General features: G+C 38.1%; 1 protein-coding gene and 1 long non-coding RNA gene across 4 annotated transcripts in view; both read left to right on the forward strand.

Moving 5' to 3' along the window:
• LOC134799485 (uncharacterized) overlaps positions 1–19,917 on the forward strand; it is a 386,600-nt gene that overhangs the window by 267,966 nt on the left and 98,717 nt on the right. The gene's annotated exons all lie outside the window — the stretch shown is intronic.
• LOC134799463 (transcriptional adapter 2B) lies at positions 778–14,278 on the forward strand. Of its 3 annotated transcripts, none has more exons than XM_063771869.1 (10): positions 778–988; positions 1,100–1,159; positions 1,240–1,381; positions 1,724–1,941; positions 2,735–2,807; positions 5,791–5,944; positions 7,001–7,208; positions 9,829–9,896; positions 10,905–11,037; positions 11,892–14,278. In XM_063771869.1, the coding sequence occupies exons 1-10, from the start codon at positions 878–880 to the stop codon at positions 12,027–12,029; spliced, it is 1,305 nt and encodes a 434-aa protein (XP_063627939.1). In that variant the 5' UTR covers positions 778–877; the 3' UTR covers positions 12,030–14,278. The 3 variants fall into 3 exon arrangements, with proteins under 3 accessions (XP_063627939.1, XP_063627940.1, XP_063627941.1); XM_063771870.1 differs by having other exon boundaries at positions 779–988; positions 7,001–7,262; positions 9,834–9,896; positions 11,892–12,027; XM_063771871.1 differs by having other exon boundaries at positions 779–988; positions 9,834–9,896; positions 11,892–12,027.

Consider the following 19,917-nt stretch of genomic DNA (forward strand, 5'->3'; position numbering starts at 1 on the left):
GCGTCCGCAACTCATTTTATCGGTAATATCGGTCATTATTGGCGGTTGAATTCGGCGAGCCGCACCTCCTGAGGGTCTACCGCGAACCACGTTCGACGTGGTGCCTCCCTGTCACACTTACGTACGAATTAACAAGTGCGACAGAGAGGTAACCCGTCGAACGTGGTTCGCGGTAAAGGCCCTCTGATTCGATCGGGAAATTGAATCAGAGGGGCTACCGCAAAAACCGAAATTCGCAAATTGCGGGGATCTTTCTCTTTTACGCCAATGAAGGCGTAATTAGAGTGACAGAGAAAAATGCCCGCAATTTGCGAACTTCGATATTCGCGGTTATTGGCGAAAAATTGACTAATCTCGATACGGCTTTGTAAAGGGATGTCCTTTATATACTCTGTCAAGCCTTTTCCATCAGTAGAAAAGAGCGGCAAATTAAAAAAATTCTGGACGGGATATATATAATACAGTTTGTCAAAGGACTATCTTATTTCAATCATAGACAGAGAGAATCATACTATCTTTTTCTTACACTAGTACTAGCACCAAAAAGAAAACGATGAGTATAGTTTTCCTGGTTCTTACTGACTGACATATTGGTTTGACCAACTATATATGTAGAGTAGAAACCAACTAGGAGGTAGAAACCCTAGTGAGTATTATATTCTTTGGTAGAAACCAACTTTATTTTATATATGTAGACTGAATTTAAAACATAAAAACGACTAATAGATTTTTGGTACGTGTCTGGTCGTGCAAAAGCAACTTAAATATTTTAATGTGGTAACATTCAGTGTCTATGGCACAAGCGCAAAATGACTTTTGAGTGAGTAGGTGCCGAAGGATTGCCAACGATTGAATTTATTTTATTTTGTGATTGACCATGTCATTTTCGGATTTGTACGCCAAATATAATTGTACTTATTGTCAGGAAGAAATAAATGGTATTAGAGTAAGATGTACAGAATGCACAGATTTTGATATTTGCCTGCAGGTAAGCTTCAGTCCCAATGTTCGTTTATCCAACGAAGTAACGTTTCAGCCATATTTGTTTATAGTTTTGGCGCAAATTTTGAAATTATGCATAAAACAATTTTATTTACAGTGTTTTTCTTTGGGTGCTGAAATAGGATCTCATAAAAATGACCACGCATATCAGTTTATGGTAAGTACAGTAAATTTATGAACACTTTGTACATAATAAATATGCATTTACTGAACAGTTTTCACTTTTTCTTCTAACAGGACTCAGGAGCATTTGGAATATTCTTAGGTCGAAGTAGTTGGTCTGCAAATGAGGAAGTAAGACTCTTAGATGCAATAGAACAATTTGGTTTTGGTAATTGGGAAGATATCGCCAAGCATATAGAATCAAAAACACCGGAAGGTAAATATTGTTACTCCATTTAATTTATTTGGTTCTAGCTTTTGCCTGCGACTTGGTTTTCATGGAATGATGATTATGATTGATAAATATCCGATGTCGTTCCCTGGGCCTCAAACCATTTTTATATCAAATTTAATCTAAATTGGTTCAGCGGTTTCAGTGTTAAGAAGTAACAGACAGACATACAGAGTAACTTTCGGATTTCTTTATAATATTAGTAGGGATAGAAGCATAAGGTCTTGTAACATGGTCTTATAAAGTAGACTAGCCTTGTTGTTTTATATGTTGTCCTTTTCTACTGAATTACTTGTGGAATGTTTATTTTCTTAAAATATATTTTAGAGGCCAAAGACGAGTATATAACTCGGTACTTAGAAGGCAGTATTGGACGAGCAACCTGGGGTAATGTCGAGAGCACTAGCCGACCCACACTGTTGTGCGCAGACAGAGATGAGGGCCCGCTCGGGCCTAGTGCAGTATCCAGATTGCCACATCTGGCAGTGTCCCCTGAGGAGGCAACACAGCTTAGTTATATGCCCAATAGAGATGACTTTGAAAGGGTAAGTGTATTTTCAGATAAACATGTACTATATGTATATTTTGTGATAAAGCTAAATAAACGTCTGTGGATTTGAGGATAGTTATGGTGCTGCTGGGACCAGATGATGGCATGTTTTGCAGGGCCATCATAAAAATTTGTTATTGATACTGGAGTTCGGTCTTAGAAACACATATGAAGGCAGCAGAAAAGATCATAAATTCCAAATGTTTGAGGAAAATTACGTTATTTTCCCCCATATTTTCATAAAAAAATGTTTTATTAATTTAAATCATTACAGGACAAATCATAAACAATATAAATAAAATCTAGGTAAAAGGAAACCCAGATTGATGGCCTAAAGCAGTGGGGAGACACTCCTGACTTTGGTCGAACTCGGCTCCGCTCGGCTCAGCATTGCTTCGAGCAATTATTAGGGTTGGCACCACTTGACTTCCTTTTGCGTGCACGACCACAGATAAGATAATCACTTGAATTTTGACAACCCTAAATAGCCGAAAGGGAAAGTGCCATATACTAGAAAGGGATAGCATGATTCGACCCTGAACCGCTGTCAAACTTCGGGTTTGTAGGAAGTGGCCTTTCTGTACGGTAGTACTATTATTTCTTCTGTGTCTAAAGCCCCATTTAGACTGTGCAAGAACTTGTATGCTATTTTCATAACCATAATCAAATACCGCAATGTAACGAAAATCGCTTGTGAGTTCTCGCACTGTCTAAATGAGGCTTTAGTCTCAGGAAACTGTCCGTATTCAAAACTTGAAAGACACTGTAACACTATATATTTTTTGTAGGAACATGACCATGAGGCCGAACAGCTGATCTCAACTCTATCCATCAGCCCTGAAGATGATGAGTTGGATGTTGGTAAGTGCATTTTCCTTTCCTTGCGTTATCTCGGCATTTTGCCATGGCTCATGGGAGATGGGAGCCTGGGGTCCGCTTGACAACTATTTGACGTATGCACTAGTTTTTACGAAAGCGACTGCCATCTAACCTTCCAACCCTGAGGGAAACTACTTATTGGGATTAGCCCGGTTTCCTCACGATGTTTTCTTTCACCGGATAGTAATTGGTAAATATCAAATGATATTTCGTACATAAGTTCCGAATAACTCATTGTTACGAGCCGGGGTTTGAACCCGCAAGCTCGAGGATTGATTGTCGCACGCTCTTACCGCTAGGCCACCAGCCCTTCTGTTCTCAAGTTGTTCATGTTGGTAAGTGCAGTACCTACTACCCAACTACTCATAGCAACACTCAACTGACCACCAGTTGACTTTATGCAATAAGGTTTACAAATTTGGTTAACATAGGCTATGGTAACTGCTTACCATCAGGCGGGCCGTATGCTTGTTTGCCACCGACGTGGTATAAAAAAAACAAGTGTCAAGCGCACCATTTTCTATTCAAAATTAACCCGCTGAGTGCAGACATGGATTTGCAGTCTTGGCCGCCCTAGGCCACAGACCCTGTAGTAAGTACTAACCACCCCTTTCTCAGCAAGTCAGCACCCATCGTATAGACTGACACCCCTAATATCTGCCCGCCCTAGGCCAGGGCCTACTGGGCCTTAGTGCCAGGCTGTCACTGGTCAATCGGGTTCTTGGCAGTGAATGTGTTAACAGTGTGGATGGTAGGGCTAATAATATTGCAGTTCCACATTTTGGAAGTCATTTTTTACTGAACTATGTCAAAGCAGTTTTGGCAGTCTATGTATGTATTGTGTATTTGTGTTCCATCTTAGTGTCGAAATAACAGCCAATTTAATTATTCAGATGTAAATTAATTCATTTTTTAAACCAATTCTTCCTTATTTCTGAACTACGCATTTCATGATTCTCATTATAAATGTTAACTTTATTTTACCATCTATGACTCAGCATCGAAGTTCAATAGCTATAAAAAAATGTACAAAGTTCACTGGCTTACAATAATAACAAACACAATATAAATAAAATAAAATAAAAATAAAATAAAAAGCCTTTTATTTCATTTTGTTATACATAAGTTTGTTAATATATTTTTGTTGATTTAATTTGTAGGAACCCGTTAGGTGAAGGCCTCTTCCAAAGATATCCATTTTTCACGGTCTTGTGCTATTCTTTTCCAATTTGGACCAGCAATTCTTTTCATGTCTTCCTCCCAGCGCATGTTTGGTTTGCCTTTTCGGCGCTTACCGTCTGGGCCTTTCCAGTTCGTGACTATGGCTGTCCATCTGTGGTCTTTAAGGCGAGCCACATGTCCAGCCCATCTCCATTTTAGCTTTCTAGCGTGTTCTAGAGCATCTATTGCTTTTATTGTTGCTTTTATTTTACTATGTCTTATCTTTTGTATCTTTTTTATGTTCAACATGCTTCGTTCCATTCCCCTCTGGCAAGTAATAATTTTATTTTTTATTTTTTCTGTGAACTTCCATGTCTGGCAAGCATATGTTAAGCTGGGGATGAGGCAGGTGTCCATAGCCTTCTTTTTAAGAGTTATTGGCATGCTACTTTTAAATATTTCTTTATAAGACCAATATTTGTTCCATGTATTTTTGATTCTTCTGTCAACTTCTAGTTCATTGTTCTTGTTGTTGAAACCAATCTGCTTTCCTAAGTATATATAGCTTTCAACATAGTCTAATGGTTTGTTGTCTACAATGATATCTATTTGTTTTGAGTTGGTCATGGTTTTTGTTTTATTTATATTCATCTCCAGTCCTACTTGTTTGCTTGCATTTTGGAGACCATCTATCATGGATTGCAGGTTTCGGGACGATTCCGCGAGCAGCACCAGGTCGTCTGCGAATCTGAGGTGGCTGAGATATTTCCCTTTGATAAATAGGCCTTGGTTTTTCCATTTTAAGCTGCATATGACGTTCTCTAGTACGGCAATGAAAATAGTTGGTGATAAGGGGTCTCCTTGACGGACTCCTCTTTCCACTGGAAAGGCCGGACCCATGGTTTCCAGCTTCACTCTGCTGCTGCCTTTTTTGTAGATGTTTTTAAATATATTTATGTATCACAACACAATAATTCTAATTTAATAATTATACATAATTCTGTATAATTGCATCATTAAAGTGCCGATATCAGGAACGTTTGTGTGTTCTGCGTCATAATCATAACTTCGTGTCAAAGTAGGTTAATATGCATTATTTATTTTCATTGTCAAGCGGAAGTTCATATTTTTGGTATGCAATAATTACATTGCGTGCTTAGGTCGCACGGTACTTATAGGTATTTGAAATTTTTCTATAAACCTCGGTATATTTGTAGTAGGGTCAATACGGATAAGTGGTATAGGGGTGAGTGTGGCTGGCTGTCATATTCGGCCTTTTACACATTAATTAGTGTTTATTGTGAGATCATTCATTTGCACACACTACGAACATGATTGGGGTCAATCGGTATTTCCTAAAGCCCTTTGACCATCGTTTGATCCTCGGAGTAATTAACAATGGAGCCGCCATTAACAGGCGTTCCCCTCTGTCGAAAATAGGCGGCCAATGGTCAACCACATGTCAACCATATGTGTGGACTGACGTTTATCTGACATGACGTACCTATACATTTGATGTGCCCCTCCCCCGCAAAAAACGGCAAACTATTTTGTACCGAAAATTTTAGACATGGCGTCTCCGTTGGTTATATCCTCTAAGGTTTGATTCATACTGAAAGCGACACCTTGTATGCTTAGAATAGAATAGAAGATGCTTTATTCAAAAGAGACATTGAATAATTATAAAGCGTTCCTGAAATGGTCTCCGCTCAGCTTCATGTCAAGGAACCTTTGAGGTCCTTGAAGTCGATGTAAAGTAGTTTGGGTCTATGGCAGTTGTTTACACGTTTTCTTAACTTTCCAGCTCTAAAACTCTCCCAAGTGGATCTATATACGCGTCGTCTGCGCGAGCGCACGCGGCGGAAGCGGCTGGTGCGCGACTACCAGCTGGTCTCAGTATTCTTCAACAACCAAAGAAACAGACAGAAGCTGCTCTCCAAACTAGCCAAAGAGAAGAAGTGAGTATCCTATGGGAAAATTTAGGTAGATGTAGACTTTTATATGCTCTACAATAGTGTTCATCTTTTCTATACTTTTTGGAGCATTTGGAGAAACAGAACCTTTTCTTGAGTGCGCCTTTTCATAATTAGGTATTCCACGTTTTACACGACTGGGGTTCCTTTTAGAAACTGAAAAAAAAAAAACTTTAGGTTATTGAATAATTTTACGGTTTAGACTCACTTGTTTTAAGTCACTCGCGCGACATGTTTCGGAGAGCCTAGGTCTCCTTTCTCAAACACTAATAGTGCGAACAGCCGCATCATAAAACTATTCAATGTTAGTATGTCTCACAACAGTTTAAATGGGGTTGGCAACTGTCAAAGGTTTGCCTAGATGGCGCCATCATAGCTTGCCCCTTTTTCTATGAGATTTGGCTTAAAGAGCTGGCATCCAGGGTATTAAAAAAACAAAAATTTGACACAATTCTAGGGATTGCCGGGGCAAGCTATGATGGCGCCATCTGCTAAAAACTTCCACCGGCCAACCCCATTCGATTAACTATAGGGTACTTAGGACTTAGGGTTAATTATACTTTAGTTGGCCTGTTTAGTACTTATTTGAGGATAAATACTATTTGTTCTTGCTTAATCTTCATTTACTGTTGCTATCGGCATTATTATAAGCATTGTTGAGCTCACTGGGGGACTAGTATATTTCATCGGAACATCCACTTTCGTTTACAACAACATTAAATTTACAATGCAACGCCTTTCCGAGTTAGAAATTGCGAGTAAATACATTGGTTTTCGGTGGATAAGGCCTTGGTCGCCTATAGAAATATAATTATGTCTTCCCATAAAACAGGAGACCAAGGTTTAACATTTTGAACGCCAAACGGCGCATCCATTTGCCGTGCCACTGACGCCACGGGGGGTACAATTTAGTTTTGTGAATAAATAATGCCAACCTAAAAGTGGGGTGTCTTTCAGTAGATTTTCATCAAAAACGATCGACGTCAATTGCCGTCTGTGGCGTTCAAAAGATTAAAAGATAAATAATCCCTCGTGTGTCAGGGAATTCACCGAGCGCCTCCGCTGGACCGCGCAGTTCTACGGTCGCGCGGAGCACGCGGCCGTGGTGGGCGGGCTGTGGCGCGAGCGCGAGCTGCGCGTGCGCCTCGCCGAGCTGCACCGCTACCGCCTCGCCGGCGTCACGCGCCTCGAGGAGTGCGCGCACTACGAGCAGCACGCCGCGCAGCGCAAGCCCCACGCGCAGCACGACGTGAGAACAAGACTCTATGCTTTATGCCCCAGCACTACACTCATTCAGTTTTGGGTTCGTTTTGGAGACTATTTTTTATTGAGGTCTTGGTCGCCGGAACCGTACGCTGCGTACAGTGGGTATCGCTTTTCTATCGTGATGCTGTAAACAGGGTATGGTCAAACGGAGGCCAAGGTCTATACTTACATTGATCTCTTATCAGTTTTTTGATATTTTGCATATATGGCCATGGCTATATGAGCCTCGTTAATTTATTAGTCGAAGTAGAAAACTAGAAATAAGTGTAAATATTACCTATGGGTAGGTAGCTCAATTATATTATAACATGCCATAACTATAATTATTACTTAAATCCTCAATGTTTCGTACACTGATTTGAAAATTAATTGTCACGTAAATCAAACTCTGATACCATTTGCCTGGACTCTTAATTTCAATACAATACGCATTTTTACGTTACTTTGCACACATACCTGCTACGACTGATAAATGTGGAAGTTTTTATGGCCTTCTCGAGAGTTGATAAGCCTCGAACGATCGCTGGTGTGCCGAGCGTGTTACACACATTCGGGTTAATAATTCAATACTAGCGGAAAATGTATGAAATATAGTACTTACTTGAAATCAATTTACTTCTAATATATTTTATATCATGTATTGTGAAGGTGCATTTATTTAAAATGATAAGAGATCAATGCTACTGAAGGATAAACCTCGAAAGTACTCTTTTTGGCTTGATGGACTTTTTATGTTAACTCAAATCATTCTTACCTCACTACAAATCGATCATGTTGAACAAAAATACAGCTCCAGATTTATCTTTCACTTAAATTAAGACTTTTTACATATGACTCTGCTAACGAATCCAACAATCATTCATAATCATAAATTACATTTACATTTTCAGTACTAGAAAACATTCCGCATGCGTCATTAAATCATTATACCAAAGAGAATTTGAAATAGAGGAATATTGTCAAAGTAAATTATGTACTCAGCACATTTACTGCCATCTTTCGACACAAATGATTAACAGTTTTAGAACTCCATTTGATTTTGATCCTTATTTTTTCACTGATATGTGTTAAATGTCAAAAAGTATCGCCATCTAGTAGAGAGTAGGCCAAAGGTATGGCGCCATCGCTCGAAAAGATGGCACCATACCTTTGGCCTATCCTCGAGGAGATGGCAATACTTTTTGACATTTAACAAATTTAACATATGTGAAAAAATAAGGATCAAAGTCAAATGGAGTCAAAAGTGTTAATCATTTGTGTCAAAAGATGGCAGTAAATGTACCTACTGACTACATAATTTACTTTGACAATATTCCTCTAGTCTACATTATCTTTGATTATACCATAAGCTTTCGCTTTGCAGCCTAGACTATGGTAGTGGCGGATATTAGCCTTATGTTTTTGTACACTATTGACATCTAGAGCAAAAGTCAACAGTGTTTAGCATGGCATAATATCATACGAGATAGTGACAGTTTTGGTTGAATAAAAAATAACACAACTGGTTGCGTTATATTGTATTGTGTGATAGATCACACTTTACTACAAATAATCATCAGCTGTTTGTGTTACGAGATTTACTAGTCCAATATAACTATGAGGATTTACACCCGTATCTTTATAGCTGAACAGAAATAGGTGTACAGATGTAGTGCATAATTGTTTTCCTTCGTATTTTCACGGAAACGTACGCACGTGTCTTGCTATTTCAATCAGTCTAAGTACAAAAAGTACTGAGGTTAACTGAAGTAGCATGACAATACGAACGTTTCCAAGAAAATGCAAAGGAAAACAATTATGCACTACATCTGTATATTTTCTGCTACTTCCCCAATTGTCATCCTTAGCTAATTCGTTTCTAGTAAAACGGATGCAACCAGAGTTACTAACTTGAATCAATATTTAAAAGTCAATAGTACTTTTTCAATAAAGTATAGTTCCTTAATAACTATTATAATATTTATGTTAGCAGATGAATATTGCATGTTATTATAAGTAATCTTGCATGTCAAAATTATAACCTTATACAAATGTATGTTGTGTGTGAGAACTGTGAGATAAACCATTTCTGTTCATATTAAGCTTTATATTAAACGTGTAAATATTCATTTGTGATCATTTAAGGCTTATTAACGAATATTATGATACTGTAATCTAATGATCCTGGTTTAAGTGCTAAAAGAATTATCCATGAGATAAAAATGATGAATAAAAGTGGTTTATATTGAATATCAGGGCCGCGTATAGATCCAAGGACACCTATCTCCACTGAACCGTTATAATTTTGCGTTAGTAACAACAGTCTTGCCACAATAAACGATTTCACATGTCAAACTTGTTACGGATTCAATTGTATCCCTACCACACTAGACTCAGATAACTGTAAAGACAAGCGCCTCTATAGTCAACAACCTACGAAAATATGCTATATATATATATTGTAGAGCCTCAGCCACATTTTGTCGCTGCTTATGGCTTTATGAGACAACAGACATTGGAGATAAGTCTTAAATTTCATAAGGATGGTTCTACACGGCCCTGCCTGTTATTTTGGTGTCGTCGTGTGGTTAGGTTTGATCTCGTATAACGGTTGTCTTCGCCAGGGCAGCAGTGGGTGCCCGGACAACAGCCAGACAAAAGAGTCAACGCAGACGCTGCTGCAAAGAAAAAGGTACTCTATTATAAAATACGTAGGTACGTAGGTGCTTTCGAATGACCATACATCTCGCTTAAGGCCTGTGCGGCGTAGACGGTGCGCGACTGCGCGTTGTAATATACAGATTTTTTTGAGCCACAGCACACCGCTTGCGTGACGTGTGCCTCCGTAGCTCTAATAGTTTAGCGCACATGCACGTTTATGCACTCGCAGCCGGTGTGCTTCTCGTCTTTAATCTCTTATTTACTCAATTTACCTCTGCTGTTTAGAGCGCAATATAATTGAAACTCAAATTGCTAATTGAGCTCCTAGGTTACCGAGAAAGACTAGCTAAAAATGTCATCAATACTTTCTAGCTTTTAGTTTATGGCACACCCGCACTTGGTCTTTATTAATCAACTTACACGTCTTGAATACTACGATTGTCGATCGGTCGACACAATAATACCAAAGTAAGTTTAACGCATTCAGTACCGAAAACCTGATTATCGGGTATTTTATGATTTCGTTCCCAGGCCGGACGACCCGATAGTCGGGATCGTGGTACTACTGCTTTATATGACGAAATCGTTGTGGCCTGGCGCGGACGTCTTGTTTGGCTGGGTGGCAATGAATGTGTTACGTCTGTAAATGGAACTCCAATAGTACTTTCTAAAATAGGCACGCAGGTAGCTTCACTTAAAAATATGTTGAACAAAGTCGTCAAGTGATGTCTTTCTTCCTCCTCATGTTGGGTTTAAATTTAACTGCCAAGCAACGTTTACTTCAAGCCACAGACAAGACATCCTCCAGACTGAGCATAGTAGCGCTACCCCCTCTGCCACTAATATACGGTAGTTTTACTCTATTTTCGAGTCAGAGTCCTCGCTCACCTCGTCCCCCGCACCCCTGTATTTTTGGCAGCATCGGTTTCATGAAATAATTGCTCTAAGCTCCGTCTAGAGGATTCCTAGTCTTGCTTCAAGCAAACATTGTATATATTCTTCTCGTGTCATCTTATATAAATGGACACTGGTTAAACAGAGACGGAGAAAGCGGCTCAAGTTCCACCAGCCCAAAGTGCACACGGGACGGAAATACCGCATGTGGATGCTGCAGAAAGAGCTCATGCAGCGGCGGCTGCTCGAAGCGGCTGCTGACAACTAACGAGATACAGGTAACTCCAGAATACGCATTAGGATACTGGTCTCTTGGGACCCCAGTCTTAGGCCCACTTACACCATCCCACTATCATCATATCAGCATTTTATCGCCCACTGCTGAGCATAGGCCTCTCTTCGAGTACGCCACTTATCCCGGCCCCGAGCCATTCTCATTCAGAAGTGACCCACAGTATTCCGGATGTCGTCCACCCAACGAGCCAACGGACGCCAGGCACTCCTTTACCCGGGGTTAAGCGGTTAAACCGTTAACCCAGTGTCAAATTGTACTGGTAACCATGGTAACTCCAGATTTAACCGGTTAACCCCGGGTTAGTGGAATGTGCAAGTGGCGCTTAGAGGCACACTAGCGTATTTTTAGCGGAGAGTCGGAGTCTAGTCAGCGCTATGGAAAACAGCGTCGCTGCGCTGGTGCGCCGACGTTGCGTCGAGCAGCAGTCATAGAGTTGACTAGATGCTCGGGAGAAGCTATTAATAGTGTGGAATGGCTCTTACGCTCCACTCTCATTGGTTAATATGCAGAAATATTAAATTAGGCCTGAAATCTAACAAATTATCTGCCAATCTTTTTATGGGGCGTATAATTTAAGACACTTTTGTAAAGTTATCATGGTTTTTGACCAGTTAGGGTCGGTTGCACCAAACTGTTCGTATCGTTAAAGAGTTCGCTAAATGTTTATGTATGGAGAGTTTCATAGTAAAGCGCCGGGGCGCGCCGGCTGACGTTGAGCAGTCTGTCAAATGTGGTTGGTACAACTGGTCCTAACAATATATGAACTCTTCTTCGTACTCTGGATTATAATACCACCTATGTAAAATACGCGTTTTTGTAACTAGTATTTTCTTGCAGCTCTGCACCGCACTGAACCTGGCGCCCACCCAGTACGTGACCATGAAGGGCGTCCTTTTACGGCGTCCCCCCGCACACGACTCCGACCTCGACCTAGCTGTGCGCCACTACCTTCAGCGGGCCGGCTGGGTCCACTAGAGTAATATACACAAACATATATAAATATAGGAGACTGGGTCACTTGATTTCTTCTTCAGTTTTTGGGCAGTAGACTGGAGGGATTGGGCAATAGAATAGTCGAGCGCACCAAACATTTGAGTGAAATATTACAGACTGAAACAAGTAAATGTACAGGCTGATTTCGCGAGTATGCTTAAGGATGGTATTCCACCTGTTCAATTTCTTTGTCTAATGTGCATTGCTTCTCGCTCTCTCATTAAGCAAAATGTGAATGTGTGTGTGACGCAAATACACATTTCCAACAAGGTTGACAATGTATTATGGAGTGGCGTTCAAAGGGTTGAAAACATACGTGGGTCAGTCTATACGCCGTTATTGAGTTAATCATAGGTCATATGGGGATGTGAGATGCGTTACTAGCACACAAGCACACATAACTAGTTGCTGACCCAATATCAGGGTTCCATGTTTCACTTTTATCGAACTGAAATTTGAACATTGTCATAGTGACATTAAGTCGAATTTCAACTATCTTGAAAATGTAACATAGAACCCTGTAATATTGGGCCAGCGTAGTGGTAAAGCGTCTATAAAACCCGATTCCCACCGGCTTATTTAAAAATATATTTATGAAAGAAACATTGCTTTGGTTTATATTCGGGTATGTTTAACGCTTTACCATTGGCAATACAAAAAGTATTTATAGTTCTAAATAGGGCGCGTTTATACACCATCTCATTTTAGCAGGTAGCTGCATCCTGTACAGATGTAAATAGAAAACTTGCGCTTATTTGACGCAACTAGAGTACAATTCTAGTTGCGTCAAAAAAAGATACCCTATTAAAATTTAAAGCATTAATAAAAATATAGGTATTTTTATAACATATAATAACCGTTTGCAATTTACTGTAACTATTTTAGCCCAAAATTTCTTGCTGTGTAATTAATATACGAAATATAGTTACACCTGTTAGTATTATACAAAAATATTCAGTTTCCGGAAAATATAACCGAAAAAATTCATAAAAAATATAATTGTTCGTTCTTAGCATGTAAAAAACAACACCAAATAAAAATTATAATATAAGCCAGACCAGAAATGCAATAATGTCTCGGAAACAGCAGTGGCCTCACTTTAAATTTTAGTGCTGTATATAACTTGTACATAGTATTTAAATAAATCATGAATTGAGCAGTGTCTTGCTTCTAAACGCCGATGTCTATGCATTTTAGGTTGGGGACAAATCAATTCTGTAAATATTTTTGTTTAATTTTATTATTGGATTGTTTCTAAAGTCAAACGTAAATTAGGTATTATACTGAGAATGTTGTCTTCATCTTTTTTAGAGTTCCGTACCCAAAGGGTAAAAATGGGACCCTATTACTAAGACTCCGCTGTCCGTCTGTCCGTTTGTCTGTCTGTCACCAGGCTGTATCTCATGAACCGTGATAGCTAGGCAGTTGAAATTTTCAGAGATGATGTATTCCTGTTGCCGATATAACAACAAATACTAAAAACAGAATATAATAAATATTTAAGTGGGGCAACCATACCACTAACGTGTTTTTTTTGACGTTTTTTGCGTAATGGTACGGAACCTTTCGTGCGCGAGTCCGACTCGCACTTGGCCGGTTTTTTTCCTTTTAACCAACTCCTTAAAAAAAGTACCTTGTACTTCTGTGCGACATTTTTTTCTTACTTTCGGATATACCTATAATTAAGTACATCCGGATCGAAGCAATATGAGTCTTTTTTTATATAATTATTTTTATATTTTATAGTTATAATCGTACATCACGACATACGTCACATACGTGCAAAATTTTACATGGTATTTGTGTGAATTTGGTATTTAAGACATGTTATTTATGCTGTATTGTTTTGCACTTTGTACTCTTGATACCGATATATCCGCACCGCAGGTCTAACGCCAAAGACGGATTAATCGGTCACAGACCACAGAGCAACATAGACCTACGTGCATATGCATAAAGTTCAATTTCAGTTTTGACACTTCGGTGACGTGGCGTCCGAGTGACAGCTTTTGTGTTTGACACGGTGTCGAAAAGGTTAATGGATTATTATAAATATTTATAAACCGTGGATTTGTCCCTGGTCTACAGCTTAACACTGCCTCGGCGTCCTATTATTTAAAATAGCTTGTATGTAGATTATTTAAATTATAGTAATACAATGTTTCCAATATCTATAGACCTGGGTGGCTTCGACCATTAAATTAAGTTGGTTTTTATTAAAGTTATATTCGTTACTTTATATTTCTGTTTCCTAAAGTTAAAAACATTGATGATACAAATACTAAAGACCTAAAAACTATGCAGGGACTCGTATTGAGCGATTATACTCAAAAATCCTCAATTTTCGGGTACAGGAGAGACAATTTATGTTTCTCTGCCTGTGTACGACCCAGCAAGCTAGAAAATGAATATACTATTTAGTTTAGATGGTGCACTTGATTTTGATAACTTTTGAAACGAATGTGTAGAAACAAATTGATTGATGTCAGTGTGAATAATGTATAGGTGTGTATGCAATTTTAATAATTTTTACCCAACTGACTATTATCTGCCCTGCTAAGCCAAATAGCGCTATTTCAAAAGAAAATTCATTGCTATATTATACTTTAGTTTCTTTAACTCAGAATTCTATTTTCAAAATCATTTGTTTTTGAGATAGCGCTATTCGGCTTAGGAGGGCAGTATAATCTGTCATGAAGGGTCATGATGTTAGCTACAATTTTTGCACAAAATTGTGGAGTATTTTCGAATAGTTATTTCGCATGTATAATTTTTTTATTATAAAAAAAGATCATAATGAAGTTAGCTGGTTTTCTAATAAATTGTTCATTATGATTATTGTTAACCCGGTTGCCACAATCGGGAGGGTAAAGTTTTTCAAAGCATATGTTTTTCTATCTGTCTGTTTTTTTGGCATGTTTTATATATTTTCGACGTCTTGACAGATTACCTGAATAGATAGAGCATTTAACACTAAGGAGTCGGGTTTTCCAAATTTACTTTAAGTTGTTTTCTCAAGCAGTGTTTTGGTTTATTATTATAACTGGCTGTGGTAGTTGCTCTTTAGTAAGACAGCCTGAGCTGGCACACTTTATGTTTAAGGTTGGTATTCCATCTGTCCAATGTCATAGCGTCTCACTCTCTCATTAAGCAAAATGTGAGACAAAATACACATTGGACAAAGAAATTGGACAGGATACCACCCTTATACACTAATGACGAAGTTAGGTGTAACCTTAAAAACTGAAGAATTGCCGCTGGTTTAAATCTAGGTTCCAGCAGCTTTAACTTTCGCGAACATGAGAGACAGATTTTGTTTGTTTGTATGAAATATTTTTTCTTTCAAAAAAGTTTGACGAATAAATGGTAGGCTATTTCTGACATGGACGAAGGGAAATTCTTATGTTTTTTTAGTTATTAATAGCGGGTTATGAAATCTTGAAATGTCATTTATATTTTGGCATTGTGGTAGGTATATAACATGTTGTGTTTGATAAACAAGAGCTTAAAAATTTGTTTGAGTATAGATACTCAACATAAATAGAAGAAGTACACAACATTAAGCTAAATACAAACCGTGACCAATCTTGTAGTTTGTTGTCAATCTTGAACTTGCTATCGGCATTAAAAAAAGTCATTAGTGTGCATGGCCTAAACTCTAGTGCAGACATGAACTTAGTTTAAATTATATTTCTGGATATTTTGAGAGGAATGAATCTGATCTCGAATGTTGCATGAAATAATATTGCTACCTAATTTGTGTTTGTGTTATGTATGCGAATTTCCATTTAAAGGGTTTGGTGTTATTAAAAAAAGTATTTATTAAATTATACTTAGTGATTATTATACTCATTTTCAATATCATTCACCATAACAACTATAGTAAGTATATTTCAAACTGGAAGGGTAGGTGGTAGGTACGCTGACGGGTGTCATCTCAATACAATTTATAACATAAAAATGCCAAATGACGCAAAATTGTTTTGAATTGACATCTATCAGCGTACACCCATCCAGTTTGAAAAATACTATAAGTAGCTACTAAAGTAAAGTTTATTTACGAGAAGGAAATGGGAGAACTCGTAGGTAAAAGTCACATCTGACAGCCCAGACTTAGGTATTTAAACGTCATAATTTTATAGAAGTTTGACGTTTAATATAACACTTGCACAGTCATTATATGATCTGTGGTCTGAGCTATCAACATCGCTGCCAACTTAGCTTTGTGTAACTCTAGTTTATTCGTAGGTAATCCTTTATGGAACGTTATCACAGTAAGGGGATGATAGTCTATTTGGAAACTTACTGTTGCGAAACGCTTTTGATTTTCTCAGTTGAGTCCAGAGGGGCTACCGCGAAACCCGAAATTAGCAAATTGCCGGGATCTTTCTCTTATACTCCAATGAAGACGTAATTAGAGTGACAGAGAAAAATACTACTAACTAGCTCGGTCTGTGAAGCAAACGCAACGATGCCTGGCACAACGGGCGAACGTCGGGGCTATAACCGCGAAAATCGAAGTTCGCAAATTGCGGGCATCTTTCTCTGTCACTCTTATTACGCCTTTATTGGAGTAAAAGAGAGAGATACCCCCAATTAGGGAATTTCGGTTTTCGCGGTAGGCCCCCAGAGCACAAATCGAGCTACTATTTACGTGCGACAATTAGATACGAAAATCATAATTGTAGTACTTAATTGGCTAAGTTTCCATATAACGCCGAACTTTCATTAGGTAAATCGCCAATCTATCAGTCTGTCTTTGTTATCTAAATTATTACGATGTGACCACTAAGGTTTGGCCGTTTTATAAAATGGCCGTGCGTTTAACTGTTTCTTTTATTGGAATGGCCACTCAAATTAAATGGGCAATGTTTGGACTATCCGTCAAAATGGTTCCAAAACCAATATCTCGAATATCTCAGTTCTGCAATGGAATTCCGCTTGGTGCCCATAGAACAAAATGAAGTACATAGAAATACCTATCTAATGACCTTACTCTCATTTCTGTTGGCGTTGGGTCCAGACTCCATACAAAGTTGCCCATGGTCCTTTGCCTATTACCGTAGCCCCTTAGGCCCACCATTTTACCTACGTTAACATTAGTCTTCTAAATGAATTGATTCCATTAATTCCTATTTAGGAAAAGAAAAGTATTGTAATAGTTTATAATTTGCTTATTTTGTCCAGGCTCAAATGAATTGTATATAGATAATTGAAAGTACAACTGCATTGTTAATTATTATTACATGTACAATCTTTTATTGTGAGTAGTTAGCTATGTGTAAGTTATTCTAGTAATAAAAAATGTAATAACATTAAAACATGTTTTATTACAAGCTTTTATTTAGGTTCACCTGACCGTTGTCTGTAATCAAATCTTGCAAGTTGAATTTGATCCACTTCCCGGTTTCTATTGAGCTGAAATTTTGCATACATATGTATGTAAGTCGGGTGATAATGCAATATTATGGTGTCATCGAGCTGATCTGATGATGGAGACCGGAGGTGGCCATAGGAACTCTGTGATAAAACAACGAAACCTAATTGTGTTAGGGGTTTTTAGAATTGTCTCGATGAGTATTATAAAGTTGTCTGTCGTAAGAAAAGTACAGTTAGCGATAAAAGCTTGTACCAAAAATGAAATTTTTGCCAAAAACTTATTTTTATTCGTAACAAGTACTGATTGCGTTTCAATAACTGGCCACCTTATATTAAAATGAATTCTATTTATAGGTGAATAGAATTCATTTTTGGTTTGGGGTGGCCAGTTACTGGCGAATTGCCCTAGTTCGTCGTTTCATATGAAAGTGTGTGTGTGGTAGTTACAGCCTATTAAACGCTAATCATCAGTTCTGTGGTGCTGGTGAAAAATCGGGTTATTCCCACTAGTTACCACCAAGTTGTTACCAGTGGTAACTACTGGGAATTTTTTTCCCACCTTTTACCACTGGTAACTACTGGGAATTTTTATTCCCAGTAGTTACCACCAAAATTTTGTTAGAGTTAAATACTAATAAAAACACTATAAATAGTGTAGTATAAATATATAGAGTAATTTAAGAGCCAACAGGAGTGGTCATTCCTCCATACAAACGTAGTCCTCGTTTTCCTCCGTGGTTTTTGAAGCTAGAGCAATGATTTTTTCAACACAGATTAATATTGTCAATATCTGTGTCGGACCGTTTCGCTTTTTTTGATATTTTTGTTTTTTAAGGCGCTAGAGCCCTTCAAAAACGGCCAAAATGGCCTAATTGACTATGCCGCAATGAGAGGCGTGGTATTCAAAACTGATATCAATTAGCCAAAAAAGCAAAACGGTCCGACACAGATAATTTCATAATCATTTAGATTTCCAAATTTGGTTACGATTGGTTAAGTTTTGGGGGAGGAAAAAGAGGACTACGAAACCTCGATTTTTGTCATTTTTACGCAGGATTTTTCGCCTCAGCTGCAGTTGTCCCTATCGCACTAATTTTAGGGGCGGAGTCAAGTTTCTAAATACGTACACAGCCAGAAAAGTGATGGGCAATAGTCGACATTTAATGTCGATAATCTAGTGATGTAAGAAGTTATCGATAAACCGTCTTGTGTGAAAATATCTAGATCCTAAGATACAAGGGGTTTTGGGTTGAGAGTAGGGAACACATTTTTGTAGTTATGATATACAATCTATTATGAACTTTTTGATTCTAATATTTCAAATTAGAAATCAAAATCAAAAATATTATATTGCATGGTTAAAATGGGTTAACAAAATTTTTAGGTACCTACAGGCACGCTTCGTAATTGTCGAGCAATTTAGGGTCCTAGCTGAATTGGTTGTTCCATACTTACTCGTGCTCTATGGAATGTCCAATTTAGCTAGAACCCTAAATGGCTCAACAATCACGGAGCGTGACAGTACAAATGATTCATGTTCTGTATATCCTGCCCTACAATGGCGTTAATATTTGGTTGTCATGTCTATACTTCGTTTTTAAGCATTATTGAAAAAAAAATAGTAAATACTAATATTAACCACTAAGTACATAACTATTACAAAAAAAGCTAACAAATAATTATACGATTGCATGCTTAAAAAAGACACGTCACCTTCACTCTAATGCTAAACAAACGAAGAATAAGAACTAACAGCGATAAGACCGCCTGTTGCTACCTTTATCTACATTGTAAATCGGTTTTAGGGTTCCGTACCCAAAGGGTAAAACACGGGACCCTATTACTAAGATTCCGCTGTCCGTCCGTCCGTCTGTATCTCTGTATCTCACGAACCGTGATAGCTAGACAGTTGAAATTTTCACAGATGATTTATTTCTGTTGCCGCTATAACAACAAATACTAAAAACAGGATAAAATAAAAATTTTAGTGGGGCCTCCCATACAACAAACGTGATTTTTGACCGAAGTTAAGCAACGTCGGGCGGGGTCAGTACTTGGATGGGTGACCGTTTTTATAAATAATGGTACGGAACCCTTCGTGTGCGAGTCCGACTTGCACTTCGCCGGTTTTTTTTTAATTTGTTTTTATGTTTGTGGTGTAATAAAGAATATTTTAGAGTCAGACCAAGAAAAGTCTACAGCAATTTTGATAGCACACGCAGTGCAAGTGTTATTTATATGTCATAATTTCATAGAAGCGGCGTTTGAAATAATACTTGCACTGCGTGTTCTATCAAAATCGCTATAGATTTTTCTTGGCCTAACTCTACTTTAAATTACAAAGTAAGGCCTAAATTATAAAATAAGGCCCATCAATGTTTTTTTTTTTGTGTTTATTAAACTTGATATTTTGTCTATAGTATTAGCGGACATGGCCTCAAAATTTAAACCCGCTTAAGAATCGGGCCTTATTTCGTGCATTATATACAAT

This window comes from Cydia splendana, chromosome 18 (assembly GCF_910591565.1).
Source record: "Cydia splendana chromosome 18, ilCydSple1.2, whole genome shotgun sequence".
Classification (NCBI taxonomy): Eukaryota; Metazoa; Arthropoda; class Insecta; order Lepidoptera; family Tortricidae; genus Cydia; species Cydia splendana.

What these genes read in the sequence shown, in the direction of transcription:
- LOC134799463 (XM_063771869.1), top strand. Translation starts at nt 878, where the DNA reads ATGTCATTTTCGGATTTGTACGCCAAATATAATTGTACTTATTGTCAG. An exon ending in AGATGATGAGTTGGATGTTG is followed by an intron (nt 2,808 to 5,790) that starts GTAAGTGCATTT and finishes TTAACTTTCCAG; the next exon opens with CTCTAAAACTCTCCCAAGTG. An exon ending in AGCCCCACGCGCAGCACGAC is followed by an intron (nt 7,209 to 9,828) that starts GTGAGAACAAGA and finishes TGTCTTCGCCAG; the next exon opens with GGCAGCAGTGGGTGCCCGGA.